Raw genomic sequence first — 18,823 nt, 5'->3', positions numbered from 1 at the left:
AAAGTCATATAGTCATTACTGCTTTTGAATCAAGCACTGCATAAACCAAACTGTGCTTCTTGGAAGATCATGCAAATTGTTGAATACTATTAACTTTGAATTAAAAAAAAAATGTTTAGATAGAAATAGTTACTGCACTTCCGCAGGGTGGCTATAATCGCTGCTTTATACATACTTCTTTCCATTCAGCGTCAGAGGAAAGGGTATTATTGGTAGGCTCATTTCAGTGTGCCACTCTGCCTCAGTCTCACACAAAGAACTCTTTGTGGGGTCACAGATTAGCATTTGGGCAGGCAGCCAAGAGAGATGAAAGGAGGATGGCTACACTAAGGATGTATATAGCTTACACTCATCAAATACCCAAGGGAAAAAACACAAGAAAAAGAATCCATGTAGTCTACAATTTCAGTAGCTGTCCTCTATCCCCTTAGTTTCTGAAAAAGTGCTTTTAGTGGAAGCTCTAGCAATGTGAAGTTCTACTTTGGCACTACAGGTTGCAGAGTCTTACACATAATAAATATTAACTCAGTTCTGAGATAAAGCACAATTTCAACATTCAGTTATAGCAAGACTACTCAAGAGAGAGTCAGGTATAGTCATATCTTGACAGAGGAGACCTGTATACACCCCATCAAAAACTTTATTATACTAGAGAGTATGTTTAAAAGAAAAGATGGAAAGATAATTCAGAATAACCAGCATGCTTGAAAAATGGCAAGCAAGCTGCCACTGTAGAAATCACTGAGAAGAAACAGAAAATGTTTAAGTTACAAAAATCAAGACCAAATGTTCTCGCAATACTTTCATCCATGTATCTGTATCTACATTTACTCATCTATATAAATTAATAGCAACCATATAGTGCTCAATTTCATACACTGCCAGCAAAGGATGCCAAGGATATCTAGCACTTTGAAGAAATTTCCACTCTTTACATGGTCAGGATCTCAAAAGATAAGTGGAAGGATATATATTTGTGGTACAGTAGAGGGAAGATGCAAAAGTTGCATTAAATTTGGAGGTAAATTAGAAACGGAAGATATTACTGTACAAGGATTAAGGATAAAAGTCTACTTATTATTTTAGGAAATTTCTAATGGGAAACAAAACCCTCTCGATTTATTTTACCACAGGTCAGTGGTTAAGAATTCACTGAAGATGACTTACAGCTTATACTTACCATTATATCTTTATTTGGAAACTGACACAAACTAAATGAATAGCTCAGTCTTCTGTGCCCAACTGACCTGCACAACAACCACTATTCACAACTGGCACTTTTTGTTGGCAGTCTGAGCAGAAAATCTAAGGATTACATTGGCATCGGGTCTGAAATATGCTCTGAAACCAAATTATGGTCTCTTGAGAACATAGCTGAAGTACCTCATAGTGCAGAACAACTACAACTACCTTTACTATTCATAGCTTTCTGTTTTCAGCATTGTCAGATTTTCAACATGCTTTATATGGGAACAGTAAGTTTAGGTCCTGCTAGGTTATTAAAATACATTTTCCAAATACAGTAAGCACTGTAAAGGCAAAGCAGAATGCTATAATGAGTGCTAGATAGAGGACAATTCACTTTTGGAAAGTGAATACATCATTTTTTTAAGCAGCTAACAGAATGAAAGAAAGAGAGTGAAAGCAGCAAACAGCAACGTATTGCTGGAAATCATCCAAATATTAAAAATATATGTGAGTATATATATAACAAAACTACTACTTTAAAACTTTCTTACCTTAGCATTTTCAATGCAAGGACAAATAGCCCAAGCTGCAGTTGCTTGAACATCTGGATTAGGATTTTTCAGCAATGACCATATCAAACGAACTCCATCTAGATGGTCAATTATGCTATTGCAGAAACAAACCAAAAAAAGAGATAATTAATTATGGAGTAGACAATGTCAAATTTGAAATTATATGTTTGTTTGGAACACTGCTTTAAGAAATGTTGGTATGATTTTCTTTAATATACTGTTCTGCTGTAAGTGCTTGTGTTTTATTGTCATCTAATTGCCATCGACACATTCAGTAAAAATGCTTACTAGAGCAGATAGGTGTGAATACATTATGGAAAGACAGAATATATTTTCTAACTAAATGTCATTAATGTTGTTTACTTTTTTCTCAGCACTGTAATTCAAAATGCTTAAAGAAGATAAAGTAAACTACATTATAACTAGAACTCATAGAAACATGAAAACAAGCATGTGACTTTTTAATGATCTGCATGCAAAGTGAAATCTGATTTCAAGCATACTGGCTTCTTTCATATAGTAACAAATACTTTCCAAAACAAATATTTATGCCCAAAACTATGTACTTAACTTTTTATTCAGTCTACGCTTAATGTATTTACCTTACTCTATGACATATTTTAAAATACTACGTTTCTAATCTAGCATTAGAAATTAAAATGGTCACACCACAGTGCATCCTTTGTTGGGCACGAATAACATGTAACTTGTTTCCCATGTGTTCCTTACCAACAAGACTAACACTGAACACTGTGTTATAATTACTAAAACACACTGTAATCAAAGTAGATTCGTGACTAGCTGAAAAATGAATTATCATCAGAATCATCTCTACACCATCTGCGTTATGTTTACATATCAATCAGGCTCGGGGATCATAACTGCGCATTAGGCTCCAGTGAATACCTTAAATGGAAAGGAAGGTCAAACAAAACTTAATACCCTTCACAAATATGCATTTTTTTCAAAAAGATATGTTGAACCCAAAGCCAATGAAGATAACGAAAAGCAAATACAGCTTCATTTTTTAATCTTAAAAGTAAAAATTCAATTGTATAACTGCAATTGCAAAGTGGCTAAACACGTAGGTTTTTCAAAATAATACTTTTTTGGTTGAGATACTATAAGTTATTTAAGATCTGCTAAATTTAATACAGCTTATTTCATACTTAGCTCCAAATCAATTGCAAGAAAATCATCATTCAAAGGACAATTCAGAAATCTTAACACATCAAAAGAAAATAGCATAATCACAAACTACATAATTACCTATATATGTTCAACATTGTAAGGATGACTTCAGTAAAATCTTCAAAACAAGATTTTAAATCCCTCCAAAACCCCCACACTTAAGCAATTTTAACATTACTTTCCTGTCATTTCAGAAAGCACAAGGAGTTTTTTCCTAGATGAGATGTTAATTAAAAAAGAACCCATGAATCTTTCTTCTAGTCAAGCAGACTACTGACCATTTACCAACATGAAGTACTTCCTCCCAAGAGGGACTAAATATAAATGACTCAGTTCCAACCAGTACATAAAAATCAAGAAGTAGAAGCCAAATAGCTCAGAATTTTGCACCACGCTTAAAAAAATATAAAATAAAATAAAATAAAAAAGAACCACCAGGCTGATCTATCTTTCTATTTTTCTGAAAGCTTCCTTTTAAATTCAAAGTTTACTTTCATTTTCTTTTCAAGGTAAACTTAGCCTCACTTACTGATTCATTTTCTAAAGAGTTTTGCCTTTTGCTTGAAGACCTGAAAGACCAGTTGTCTTACACCCAACAGAACAGCTCAAAATATCTGAAAAGGTCATCCTCCATCCATTCAGCATGTCAAACTAATCAAACTAAATCAAACTAATAAACAATAAGGACAAAACAAACAAATCTCCAAAGTATGCTGTCCATCACTGATTACTGCTTTCTCTCAGTTACACTAGATTAACCCAAACGAAAAGAACTCTACATACAAGAATGATGCTCTTAAATTACTGTACTGGAAGAATTATTGTTGTGTAATCATGAAAGAAGCACTAACCCTTTTATCTTCATCTTGCTGAGAACATATATTTGCCAATTAATAATTTGCCAATTGCTTTGCTAAACAAGTGACTAATCCTTTCTCAATTCAATTTTTAATCTTGTTAAGGTTTCGCTGCACAATGTAGCAGATGAAGAAACCGGGTGTTAAATGAGCATATCTGCTACAAAAGCAAAGGGAACACTAAAATAAATGGCCTGAAATATGTTTCCTCTATAAAAGTGCTTAGACACTAGATTCCTTTCTATGTGAAATTTCCGTTAAGTTTCTTTACAAATAAACAAGGAAAGAGATGGGAAAATAGACCTGTAATCTTGAAAATTTCAGTTCTGATGGCATTACCCTAAGCAATATTCTGATTTGCTTTTGTATATACCTTTTGTATCTAATTTTATTCCCCAAAATTTATTGGAACATTATTAACAGGATGGTATAATAAAGCTACTTACCACAATAAAGACAAGCAACTATAGCTTAACATTTACTTTGGTTGGCATTCAATTCTGTATACATCCATAGCTAGTACATTAGCCACTCTGTGGTTACAGTCCCTTAAATTATATATTTTATAATAATTTGTTGACATTATGATGATAAAGTTGAACTACAGTTAAACCTGTATTAAACAACCACTCACGGGACTGTTAAAGGACAGTTCTACCAAAAAAATGCAGAATATTTCCTTTGAAAGCTAAAGGGAATCTCATAAAAGATTATATAATGTGGTATTCAGTTGATATAACAATATGTTAATATTTAATATTTTAAAATTCAAATATTTAACTGCCTTATAGAATAGCCGAAGTACATGTATGTAATGTATCTAATGTATAAAATACTACTAGTCAAAACCAAGATGCGTGAAAGTCACACGAAGTAGAAACGTAAACCTTATAGGTAATTGCCACCTGGTGCTTCACTGTAAGTACATAACAATATGCAGAGTTCAGAAGCAAAAGCCTGTATTCTGAACTATTGCTGCTCTTTCCCTAACAGAGCAGAGGCATCTTCCAATATACCTGACCCAAGAGGGCCAGTGACCACCTCTTCTAATTCAAAGCTCTGTACCTGATCGCAAACTGTTCTTATTTGATCACTGATACAATTTAGAACGAGGTGTAAATTATTCTGCTTCTCAAAATACCCAGAGGTGATTGTATTGGCAGTTAGAAATATAAGAGCAGGAGTGACGAGGTGCTCCTGATGTGCGCTGCTGTGCCAGGCAGACATGACCAGAGCAGCGACCAAGGGTGTGCAGCTGGCAGCATGCCTGCAAAAAGGCCAGGGGGGAGCAAAACATCTTCTTGGCTTCCACACAGAATATGTCTATAGAACATGTCTTACAGGCAAATAGTTTTAATGCAATCAAACACATTCAGAGATTACTGGAGTGTCTAGGACAGCCTCTGGGAAATCTCAGGTTACAATTCACTGGTATTTGCTATTTGACCAGTGCAGGTAATTTAACAATTTTTAATTTTTCTGAATTACTTTTGTTGGCTGTTTACAGTCAACAGCTGTTTAATAATGACTTTTCACATTATTTCATTTAAGAATCTTGGTATCACGATGTCATCGAACGTCACAAGATGTCTGTGCAAGACGTGGCTTACAATTCTAGAAAGTAACTTTTTTTTTAGGTAATTGAAACTAGCAAAGATGTTAATCTGAAATAGCACTTCTCTTTCAAATTCAAACTTAATATTGAAGATTTCCAGAAGAAACTTCACTATGAATTGCTTGAACACACATGCATACACACAGCCTAGACATCTGTTTGTCATATCTATAATATTTTTCTGTTACAGTGCCATTTGCCAGTACTTTTGAGAAGTCTAGTTTAATTGCCTGCCAATTTAGACCACAAATACAAATGTAAATAAACAAAGTTATACTGACTCTGCACTGTGCTCACTGGCAAGATTACAGGGTTTAATTCTGGCAGAATGTAATCTTGTCTTTTTTGAAACCACAATTTAGCATGTTTCTTAAAACTTTCACTAGTTGCTGTTGACTGCTTTGATAAACAGTGTTATATAGCAATGACTCAAACTCCATCTGTTTGACTAAAATAATTGTACTTTTTAGTTTATAAGATTCTAAACCCTCAATTTTGAATGCTAGAGTTGAAGTCTACAGGTTTTCAAATGAAAAGTGCAAATGAAAATCTAGCAGCAGCTGAAGAATATACACTAGTCCTCTGACTTTGATAAGAGAAAGAGAATAACTTATATAAAGTTCCTCAAAAAGACAAACGTACATAAAAGATGTGCAGTGGCATCTGTCAGTGGCCATGCACCAGACTAAGTATGGAGAACAACTTCACGCTGTCCACATAATAGTAAGGAAGTTCAGTCACATAGGTTTGGCTTTTTAAGAAAAGTCAACTTATTTTTTGCTGTGAGTAAAGCTGGCTGCTATTCTTCATTTTACACAGCTTGATAGAGTCAAAAGGAATCCCTTAATTTCTGGAAGTTGCCTTATAATAAAGGCTTGGTGTAGAAAAGTAACACTATTGTACCTTCCACTGAGTAGTTGCAGAAGTTAAAGTGTCAACTCGAAAACATGACAGAGATACAATATATAAAAGATATACAGAAGCTATAGTCTCACCTATGCTGATCTACTAGTCTTCTCTCTTTGTCAGTGCAGGATTCCTCCATGGAACATATGATAAATATACAATATTTCCCTCAGAAGTTAACTGCACAGTTTCATAGAACATTCTCGCTTTTTAATTTCTTATATTAATCCCATCCTCTTCATTACATACCCTTGAATCATTCACAAAAGCCACATGAGCTCCACTCTTGGCCTGTATGATCTCTGCATGCCTACTGCTGCAAGCATAACCACATTCAAAATAGAAGACTGTTCAATTGAATATTTAGTCTCTAATCCACACTTCATAAAACATACACACAGCTAATGAAATGTTAGAATATGTCTGAAAATTCTCAGTCCTTCTGAGAGCTTGATACTCCCTTTAAATTTTCCTGCTTTGTTTGAAGTTTCTAGTACATATGAAAGTTTGTGATAGCAGAATCCAGAAAAATCATCATAGTTTTCAGAATTTCTGTAGTGCCAAACTAAAACAGTAACTCATTAAACAGTGCTTGTCTGTACCAGATGACAAAGAAAATAGGGCTTAAGACCTGCCAGCCAAATTTGCCAGGAGAAAAAGGTAATAGTAGAGAACAACTAATCTCATAGAACCTGTCAAGCGATTCTGAGGAATAAGTGATTATGAAATGAGGAATGAACCAGGATGACCAGAATCAGCCCACTATCGAACTGCGATGGGAAGTTCTCATCACCTGTATATACTTAGAGGCTACAAGTGGCTTTGCTTTGCTTCTTTCTTGAATACAATCTCGGCACATCTCCGCACAGTAGTTTCCAACAAGACTACTTATTGTTTTAGTCCCAAATTCTGTAAATAGAATAAAGTGATGCTACAGATTCTGTATCCTTTATGTCTTTGGTGACTTACTCTTCCCAAAAAGGAAGAGATCATTTTGGATGAGGAACTACAATTTCAGTTCATGCTCTAATGGTCTGAGAGGAGGAGAAGGAAGAGGAATTGATATCCCTTTATGTGTGTGGGGTGGGAATTAAATATCTTAACCCTGTGAGGGGCAGAGCAATCAACCAAACAAATCCTTTAAACATGTGAGTAGTTGCACTGGTGTCAATGTTTTAACTAAGCATTGCCTTCAAATATTTTGCTGGATTGGTATCAAACTTATCCACACCTGGATGAATCACACCTTGGGAAAAGACAGCAGCATAGTCTCTTCTAGTACTACAAGTCTAAATAGCACAATACATCAGGTACATGTCACAGTCTTGTCTTTTTTTTTTTTTTTTTGGTAGTAGTAGTAAAAATAATATTCTACTCTTGATCTGAGATCTGGCTTACTTGTTCATGTTTTATAATATTTAAAAGGAAAAAAAAAAGTTGAGAACCTTCAATAAATAATTTGCTTATATGAACCAAACTCAGCATTTGATCCCTTTGTCCACTCTTTGCAAACTCCATAAATTTTTGTTCCAAACAACCTGTACTCTCTCCTTCTTAAAAACAAGATGGACTTTGTTCATCACAATTTTAGCAGCAACTTGTGTTATTTCTGGTGCTTATACTGACCACATTCCAGTGTGAAGCTACCCATATTGGATACTACAAGCGATAGTCCTAAGTACTAGAGTATGTTTGAGGTGTTATTAATATTTACTGGTATTTAAATTTCTCAGTTAATTTACAATGTTAATTCTGTTAGGTTCATGCATAGCACTAAAGGATGATTTTTAGAGAGATACATCGTGAAAGTGATTTCGTTTATGTATACTTTAATGCTCCATAGCTAACTGTTCATGCAAGCCATGTTTACAGTTGGGTACCATCTAGCCTTTTGCCACTGGGTGACAGCCAAAGCATGAAAACAAAAGCCCTATTCAGGAAAAGAATTCCCTACACTGCTATATGAATATCAAGTGAATTATGCAAATCAGAACAGGAGGAGATTAATAAAACTCTCTTTCTGACCTTCCTCATGTATAAGGAGGGAAATATGCCGAGAATCTTGAGGTAAATATCCCTGTAGGGGAACAGTAAGCACAGTAAATGCCGACCTCAACATTTAACTGGAACACTTAATCATAAAACTCAAGGATGTTTGTAGGCTGTACACATCTACATCACAAAACCAAAGAGAGCAACAACTGTCTCAGTAAAAAGACAGTCTTTTTCTTTGGTTTTGCAAAGGAACAAAAGAGGAGGAAAGGGTCAAAAAAAGTCTGAGTTCATAAAAGCAATGACGGAGAGAGACAAAACAGATAAAACACAAAAATATTGCTCTACTTTTCAAAATTTAAAATTGTTTTTCATTACAGCAAATGCACACTTTTCCTTTTGGAATCACTTTCTCTAATTTAGGCTATTATTTATGATCTGGAACAGATGTAAAAGCAGAAGGCAAAACAGGTACTTATACACCACTTTAAAATGGTGCCCTTTAACTCTGAATTTTAGCTTTAATAAATATCAGTTTATTAAAGGTTTATCTGATTTTCCCAAAAATGTAAAAGTTTTGCATTCTATGTATATTCTTCTTTAATGAAAATATTTTTAAAATATATATATATATAGTACATTTTACAGGGATGTAACTATCCTACTCAGTGCTGTCAAAACCACAAAGTAAAATATCCTTTTAAATCAGTTTAGACTTGACTATATTTGTGCTGGAATTACTAAAAAGAAGGGTTTTTTTCAATATTTAAAATGCTGTGAAAATGAATAGCTTACATCATAGCATCAGGTTCTGTTGCACAAGCTCCCAATACTTTGTTGACATTCACAAGTAGTGCCTGATTAGTTCCAGAAAGTAACTGCACTAAAGGTGGTATTCCACCACATCTACGGATAGTACTTCGATTTACTGGTTCTTGGCAACATTCTCCCAGTGCTCCGATAACATTTACAAGAACTTCTTCAGGCTGGTCAGTCAGCAGTCCTACCAAAGCTTCTACGACTTTATATTCCCGAAATCTAAAATAGAGAAATAAAACCAAAGTTGTTATTTTCAGTACATTACTCAGTTTAATTTTATAATTAAAGTATAATTATAATCCACATCTAATGTTTAATTTCTGCGTGTAAAGTATCTTGTTGAAGAAATCACCATATAGGTAAACCACTTCAATCAGTTCTTGACAGCATGACGTACAGCATAATTTCTTACTCTGCCTTTTAAAATACATTCCTCTAGTTTGACTAGTTTGAGCGTTTTTAAAAATTTGACATGTGGATGCAACATCTATAGACAGATAGCTGAAAACACACTGGAAGACTGGCAAGTACTGTGGCAGGAGTTCCAGTACTTTTTCCTGCCATGTTAACACCAGCTAGAGCCATAGTGTACCAAAGCCTCTTCCACCTCTCTGAACCCTTACTTTTCACTAAATGTTTGCCTTTAGAGCATGTTTGCCCTGGCCAGTTCTGTATTTAGTTCAGGCCAAATAAGGGCAATTTCCTAAGGTCAGAGCTATAGTTGTACATTTCTATTATACTATGTTAAACTCCATTTTTAAATCAAGTAATTGACAGAAATTTGAGTTGACTGCTATGTTAATAATTCCCTCATTTCTCACAGCACTCCAGATGCTGAAAATCAAAAATATGTTTTTAAAAATCTTGGAGATCCCATCCTACAAACAGATGCATGATAAACCTCAGAAGTTCATCTTTCAGAAGAGGACTTTACTCCACAGTACTGGAGTTGTGTTCCAAGTTCATTTTGTTCGGAATTTAGAAGATTCTTAACACTTAAAAAATACTGTCTCTTCATACATTTTCTATGATACACCTTAACAATTCCACTTGGTATATCGAGCTAGATATAACCTGTAGACTACCTAAGAATAATGCTTTGACTTACACCTTTGTGTAAATACACAAAGCTCCTTCCCTAAAGAGATAATTTCTCTGAGGGTACAGAATTCTCATTTGTGCTTCCCCCACAGCCCCTATCTTCTGGAAACGTTGAAGTGCAAATACTCTGTATTTCCCAGGAATCAGTTTTACATGTGCCTTTTCTTTCATACAAAAAAAATAGTATTTTTGACATTTTGAGGGAAGAACTAGAACTGTTTCAACAAAAGTTACTCCTTCCAAGCTATAACAAAGTAACTGAGAAATAAGAAACTTTCATTTTTCATGATTCAAGCCTTTGCTTAAGGAGGAATTGTCCTCTCTTTGCTCACTATAATTTGGAAGTATCCCTACAATTTTTTTTCAAGAGAAAACATCAACAGTATGAAAAAAAGAGCAACAAAGCAAGCAAACGATTATTTAAAAACCCTGTTTTTCTCTGGCTACTTTATCTGTGTTGCATATCAACTGCTTCCCAGATGGAATGATAGGAGCAGGTTCTGGCATGACAGAGCTGTTGGCTCAGGCCACCTTGTGTCCAGCAGCAGCAGGGCTGTTGCGCACAAACTGGAATGGGAGCCAGTCAGACCCTGGCACCTGTATCAGCTCATTGCTGAGGCAGCACAAAATCTCAGCAATGTGCTGCAGGTATAGGAACTACTGTGGAGTAGTTCAAAGATAATTAAGTGGCCCTGCAGGAACCAGCAGGGTTTGTTATCTTCATGCCAGACTCAAGCTCATCCCTCCAGATCTACTTGCACATTTTCATATTATCCTCCCTCCCTGTTCTGCAGTGCCCTCCCGTCTTGAGTTTGGATAGGGTTTATTGCTTCAGACTCAGCACTACATAATACATGAATTCAGCTCCACTCTGGAGTTGCATCTGGCTAGTAACCTTTGTGAAGCATCAAGCACTTGCCAAAGATATGTGAGTAGCCCAGCAAAAATCTGTTTGCATTTGGACAGAATTATTTGTTACAGCTATACTAATAAATAAAACAGGCAATGGCTCATTCTCTAGCCCTGAGGACAACAAGTACAACATAGCATCCATATGGCTAAAATCTCTCACCCCCACAATTCAGGGTGGCCTCACCCGTTCTGTGCAATGGAAACAATCTGTTGCCTGCGCCGTTCCCAAGGAGTGTCTGGGCATTGTCTGGGAGTGCATTTGCTGGCACAGGCCAACCTCTGTAAGGGCCTGTGCTACCAGTTAAGCAGTGTGGATAATCATAACATTGTGCCTGAACCTTTAAAAGTTCAGCTCTCTTCAGTTTACTAGTATAGAAAGAGCCATTCAGTCCACCTCATCGCTGACTGCTCCAGAACTAGGTCACCTCCCTGCAGACACCCAAAGCCCACAGGAAAGGAGGATATACCCTTCTGAAAAGCCAGGTTACTGTGCAATCAAGAACGCAAACTGCAGCTGGACAGCAGTAGAGTGTAAGAAGACCATGGCTCTGTATACTTACAGTCTGGTGACTCATTTAGGACAGTAAAAAGCCAGACCCTTAACCCTTATTACTGGAATTCTTTCTGATTTTTATGCAACAGTTATCTGTCATATCTGCTTGTCCAGCAAAGGACACTAAAATTAGTTACCTCTTACTGATATGCCTTCTAGCCTATGAATCTTACATTCCTCTGAACAGAGCAGCGTAACTGCAGGAGGAAGTCCACCACAGACTCCAGGGGTGCAGGTTTTTTTTTTGAGGTAAGGTGCATCGATCTGACGAATTAATTTTAGATGAAGGTATCGAGTATTCTCAATCAATAAGCTGTTCCATGAAAGGGGGAGAGTGATAACTCCTGCTGTCACATTCTCAGATAATCACTCAGAACCCTGATACTGAGAGGCTGCAGGTACCTATGGTACCTGCAGTTAATTCCACTCATTTAGAAGCTGGGTGTCCAGCCTAAGCTATAATACTTTTCTGAGCCCCTCCTGTAGCCAATTAGGCTAATTATCCTAAATTCCAGTATATTCTTAAAGTAGGCACCCATAATGTGTATTAGATATCTATCCTAGAATGAGATAATTTGCTGTGTCTCTTGACATAACACATTAAAGCTAAGTGTACTAACTACTGCCTCTAAAATACAGCAGTGATTCTGGTTTGTAAGCTATAGAGAGGAGTGTGGATATCAGACGTGCCCATGGTCAAATGTTTAGTATGTGCTAGTACACCTCCCAACACAGTGTCCTATATCCAGCTCTGCGAAAAGGGACCTGGGAGTCCTGGTGGCCAACAAGCTCAATGTAAGTGAACCGTGTGCTGCTGTGGCAAAGAAGGCCAACAGGATGCTGGGCTGCATTAGCAAGGGCATCACCAGCAGAGACAGAGTCACTATCCCCCTCTACTCAGCACTTGTCAGGCCTCACCTGGAATACTGTCTTCAGTTTTGGTCCTCACTATATAAAAAAGATGTAAACAAGCCAGAGTGGGTCCAGAGAAGGTGCACAAAGATGATCAAAGGACTGGGAAGCTGCTATATGAGGAAAGGCTGAGAGACGTGGGCTTGTTCAGCCTTGAGAAGGCTTAGGGGAGACATCATCACTATATTCCAGAATTTAAAAGGTGTCTACAAAGAAGATGGAGACTCCCGTTTTACAGGGAGTCACATGGAAAAGGTGAGGAGTAATGGGTACAAATTACTTCAGGGGAGGTTCCGATTGGACACAAGAGGGAAACAGAGGGAAATTTTTCACAATGAGAACAGCTACTGGGACAATCTCCCCAGGGAAGTGGTGGATTCCCCAACACTGGACACTTTTAAGGTTCAGCTGGACACGGTGCTGGGCCATCTTGTCTAGACTGTGCTTCAAACAGTAAAGGTTGGACCAGATCATCCTTGTGGTCCCGTCTAACCTAGTATTCTATGATCTTAACTATTTTTTAGAAGCACCAACTGTCCCCACAAATTCTCAAGATTCTAGGGACTTAACACTTTCCACTGTACTCTGATGAGGTCAGGTGGCAATTTTTTAGGTACTATAAAACCTAAGTTGAAAGCCCAAGTGATTATGAATTATGGTTTTGAAGAATCATATCATAATGATTTTGAAACGAATAGAGACTCATAAAATCAAAACAGGATAATGTAATAAATATTTGTAAAATTAAATTGTTACTTTGACACATTTTCTTCACTGATTGCACATTTCCAGATTGCTCCTGTCACAGCTGCTAAAAGTTGTTTGTTTTCAGAGTTACCAAGCAGAACAGATAGTGGCTGTAGACCTCCATGCTGTCTAACCAGGTCACGAGTTTCTTTATCTTCTCCACACTATACAAAAAATTTAAATATACATATTACATAAAACATGTAAAATTATGTCTTCCAAAGCTAGGTGTATTATATTGTAACTAGTAAAAACTAATACAGAAGATAACATAAATATTTTATTAAACTATCTGAATATGGTAACAACTCACTAAGAGAGTCTGACAATAAATCACTATTATATGTAGCAATGCTTATGCTGTCCTGTTGTCCACCTTGTGGGCAAACAAACATAAAGAACCAAAGCAGCTCTTTACACAGTTTTCCCTGCCTCTCTCCATATGTCACCTGTGTAATTTAGAGCTTGCACACAAGAACAGCGAATAGGGACTTAGTTACAGTATTAAATATGTAGCTAAAAAATTCCCAAAAGAATTAAGTTGAAGAACATCATCATTTTTATAAAGTAATTTCTTACACATTAGAGAAATAGAAAAACTAAGAAATATTAAAACTGACAATGACATGAAAACAAAGGACTAATCCTGGCTCTAATCTACTGATTCTAATAATACAATTACCTTAAATATGGCACTTGCACTGTGCATCTGAAGCTCCTCATGTTCACTGCTCAGATTTTTCACAAGGTACTCAATCATTCCTTCTGTCCTTATTGCAAGTCTGTAACTTGGCTAAAAAGATAAAATGCATCTTTTAAATCCTGTATACTAACAGTTAATAACACTAGTCACAATAATAATACAGTGCTACAATTCTAGGCTTTGATATTGAGAAGCCTTGTACTTTATTTTAAGCATGAGTCATCTGCATTGCCTTGAAAATACTTTTTATGTTCTCAAAATTAATCAAATACATAAATTCTCTGCAGTGCTCTTCAAATCACCTGTAAAACCAGGTGGTGTAACACCTATTTTGTAGCCACCTGGCTTAAACACAATTCAGAATATTCTGAAAGGTGTCCAGCGTCCCTGCTCAGAGCCAAGAAAAAAATGCTTCAGAATGGGATCAAGAAGTACCCACTCACTTCATCATGAGCCAGCAGCCAAAACAACAAATCTATTCCTACAACAAGGTTAGAAAAACTTGTTCTTAGAATTAATTTTTTTTCAGTGATCTTTTCTTCCAAATTTTAACCCACAAGCATTGTGGCAGTGGACCATTACTTAAGAGAAAGGAAACATTTCTGTTAGAGATGCATTTAGTGCTATTTCCAAATTTGGCCAGGTAAGAAACCCTCAAAAACTTCACCTTCTCAGTATAGACTTACTGAAGTTAAAATCTGCCAGGTTGCTGTCTTATGGAGCATGCATAAACCTGTGTAGATCAAGAAGCTAATTTTGAAAATACAGAGCTATTTATTATGCAAAATCTGTCTTAAATTCAGCAACAGAACTTCAATATATTTTTCACCTTAAGTGCAATGCACCTTAATTCCAAATATGATTCCACAAAGGGAGAAATAACCACTCATCTTTTATGGCAATGGTAAAAAATATTTGTATTCAAATTTAAAACTTAATATACTCAAAGCTGTGAATCCCACCAAGGAAATCTATAGAAAAATCCAGCGAGACCTGGACAGGCTGGAGAGTTAGGTGGGGAAGATTTAATGAAATATAACAAGGGCAAGTGTAGAGTCTTGCATCTAGGCAGGAACAACCCCGAGTTTCAAGATAAGTTGGGGAATGACCTATTAGAGAGCAGCGTAGGGGAAAGGGAAGTGGGGTCCTGGTGAACAGCAGGATGACCATGAGTCAGCACTGTGCCCTTGTGGCCAGGAAGGCCAATGGCATCCTGGGGTGTATTAGAAGGAGGGTGGTTAGTAGGTTGGGAGAGGTTCTCCTTCCCCTCTACTCTGCCCTGGTGAGACCACATCTGGAATATTGTGTCCAGTTCTGGGCCTCTCAGTTCCAGAAGGACAAGGAACTGCTGGAGAGAGTCCAGCACAGGGCAACGAAGTTGATTAAGGGAGAGGAACATCTCCCTTATGAGGAAAGCCTCAGGGAGCTGGGTCTCTTTAGTTTGGAGGAGACTGAGGGGTAACCTCATTAATGTTTACAAATATATAAAGGGTAAGTGTCGCGAAGATGGAGCCAGGCTCTTCTTGGTGACAACCAATGACAGGACAAGGGGTAATGGGTTCAAACTGGAACACAAGAGGTTCCACTTAAACTTGAGAAGAAACTTCTTTTCAGTAAGGGTAACAGAGCACTGGAACAGGCTGTCCAGGGGGGTTGTGGAGTCTCCTACTCTAGAGACATTCAAAACCTGCCTGGACACATTCCTCTGTAGCCTTATCTAAGTGTTCCTGCTCCAGCAGGGGAATTGGACTAGATGATCTTTTGAGGTCCCTTCTAATCCCTGACATTCTGCGATTCTGTGAAAAATCACATATATTCCTTTCTTTTTCTTGCAATTGATCAGACAACATCCTATCCAATTCATAGAACATTGCAAACCACACTGCCTTGCACTGCATTGGATCTTCTTGGCCACATCTGCACATTAGCTTTGTAGAATTTAAATGTACTGATTAACCAAAATATAGCATTGTAAATTACCAAATTTGTCAAGTACGATTAAAAAAAAAATAGAAAAAATGACTTTGTTTAAGGATTTCTTTTCTATATATACATATTTGGGTTTTTTTCACAAGCTATGCCTAACCTTTTAAATAAAAAATACATGGTCTTTACTTCATTGCAAGCTGTGACCTCAAAAACAGTTTGATGATACAATGCCTCTACTTCCTGATGGGATAATTGCCCTGGCTTAAATGGATTTAAGTCAAATGTAATGCTTCCTTTCAGTAACTAATTGTTTTAATCATCAGAAATAACTTAGCTGTATGTGTTTTCTTACCTCTGAGGCACATTCTTCTAGTGTCCCCACTACTGGGATTACGATGTTTGCATCTGAACATTTAAGCCATCTAGCTAATAATGGAATGCCACCAGCTTTACGGATTGCTTCTTTATTTTTGACGCTTCTGCTGCAGCTCCAGAGTGCCAAAGCTCCACAGCGTGCTATTTCAGTATCTTTTGCTTGATATGATGTTAGACTGGTTGATCCCACTGAAATACATTCCAACAGCCCAACCTAAAAAAAAAAAGAATAAAAAAAAATATGTACAGGGAAGTTTGATATTATAATGCTTTTTAGTGATGGCAAACACTACCACAAGAATCATGCATACAACATGTGACCTATTTTTTGGACAAAAATGTGCATATTACAAGGGTACAGATTTTAATATCTGCTTACCAATCTCTTGATTCCTCCCTGCTGCCTTACTGTCCTTCGTGCACGTTTGAATTGAGCAATGTTAGCAATTGTTTCAGCTGCCAAACATTTTAGATCTCTATCTGGAGAGTCCAGTATTTGCACCATGATCTCTAAGCCCCCAAGATCTGCAATTGCATGTCTGATCTGTGTGTTCTGACTAATTTCCTTCAGGATTTTTAATGAAGCAATCTAAAAAATGGAAGATAACAGAAGTTAAACATTATTTAAGTATACATTAACAGAAAAATACCTTAAAATGCTGGGTTATCTAAAACATTTTATCTTTTAAATTGAATCGGAAGCAAAGAAACTGAAAGTCAAAGAAATTTATTTTTTCTATTTTTTTTTTTTAATTGAGACTATACAGAAATGAGAAAATAAATCAATTTTCTTTATACTATATAACTCGGAAAATTGAAAAAAATATTATAATAGAAAAGACATATTCATTGCTCTATTCAACAAAGCTACTAACCTGACATTTAATTTCTTCTGTATCAAGTAAATTAATTAACACTTCAAGACATCCAATGTCTCTGATGGCCATCTGACAAGCTTCTTGAGCCAGATTGAAATCTCTCATTGAACACAATGCAATTACAGTCACTGTTGGATCACCTCCCTAAAATAAAGGGAATAATTAACAAATGTGTAAAGTGCATTTAATATAAAAATTAATCTCTTCTACTAGTAAAACTACTACTAAAGAAGACATGTTATTTTGATTCTATCGTGTTAAATAACGCAGACATAGTAAGAAATCGAATTATTGATAAAGTGTGTGAATAGCATATAGATTGAAGTAAGAGTTAATAGCACAGGTGACAAATTACTAATACAGCTTGCTGTGAATGGACTAGTAAATTAGGCAGTCAAGTATCGTGAGTTTTGTATGAGTGTTTGCAGATAACAAAAGAACACACAGTGAAGATACAGACATTTCAGAGAAGCTATCTGCATTCTTTGCATTGCTGTTCATTCTGGAAGAAACTAAAGAGATTCCAACTGGAATCTTCCAATGTGGAGAGGATTTTTTCAGATAATTTTTCTGAAACTGAAATCACTCTAGAAAGTTTTTATAAAAAACCCCTGATGTTGTGAACAACGAGTCGCCATTATTAGGTAGTATTCAACTGAGTTATAAGGGATCCAGGGTAAACTAACTGATTCAGTAGAAGTGGTACTGTATCCTCTTACTTCAAACTGCTCTGTTACCACTGTCCTGGGAAACAACAAATGTGATGTGAACTTTGAGAAGAGTTCAAGAATTATCAAAGGGCTTTTTAGCCAATTATCTGTGTTGGACAAATTGGTAGACTGTACTAAAGAATAGAATTAGCAGATATCTGTCTAAATATTATATTCTTGCAATAATATTATATACTTACCGTCACCATGGATCTGCTAGGAGAAGGCCTGACTTCTTGTCAACTAGATCACCATTGCTGCCAGCTTACCAGGCGGGCAGCAATGGTGATCTAGTTGACATGTCTAACTGGACTCCATAAGGATTTTGACTAAGTCCCTCCCTGATACCATTTCAAGAAACTAAGCCACTATATTATAAGAGGAAAGGTCGTTACATGGATTGAAAATAACTACTGAAGTACAGGACAATGGGGACAAGAGCACATAGTTCAATAAAGGGATGTGATTTAGTGGAGTTCTACAGAACTATGTTGAAGTTGTGCCATTCAACACACTCATAAACACCCTAAAAATGGAAGGATTAGTTATGTGACAAAGTTCGTTGATGATACTATGATTCAGGGTCAGTTGTGACAATCTACTAAAGAATTTAGTAAAAGGACAATAAAATAGCAAATCAGAAAATGAGAAGAGATGCACAACAACAAAAAAACCCCAATCCTAACTCCATAGACAAAATTATAGGCTTTCAGCTGACCATTAAAAATTAGATCTTGGGGTTAGGGCCAATCAAAACAACAAATGGAGTATTAGGACTTATTTGGAAAAAAACATGAACAGAGAATGTCACTATAGCATTGTATCAATTCATGGTTCACATACACCTCAAAACCTCCACGCAG

General features: G+C 36.4%; 1 protein-coding gene across 1 annotated transcript in view; it reads right to left on the bottom strand.

Annotated features, from left to right (window-relative positions):
• The window catches only part of ODAD2 (outer dynein arm docking complex subunit 2), an 86,508-nt gene that overhangs the window by 37,023 nt on the left and 30,662 nt on the right, over positions 1-18,823 (bottom strand). The window contains 7 exon segments of the mRNA XM_065050675.1: positions 1,740-1,854; positions 9,117-9,359; positions 13,375-13,529; positions 14,048-14,158; positions 16,350-16,586; positions 16,752-16,961; positions 17,248-17,394. Coding sequence (XP_064906747.1) covers positions 1,740-1,854; positions 9,117-9,359; positions 13,375-13,529; positions 14,048-14,158; positions 16,350-16,586; positions 16,752-16,961; positions 17,248-17,394 — 1,218 coding nt within the window.

The sequence above is a fragment of the Columba livia genome, chromosome 2 (assembly GCF_036013475.1).
Source record: "Columba livia isolate bColLiv1 breed racing homer chromosome 2, bColLiv1.pat.W.v2, whole genome shotgun sequence".
Lineage (NCBI taxonomy): Eukaryota > Metazoa > Chordata > Aves > Columbiformes > Columbidae > Columba > Columba livia.
This window is presented reverse-complemented; position numbering and strand designations above follow the sequence as displayed.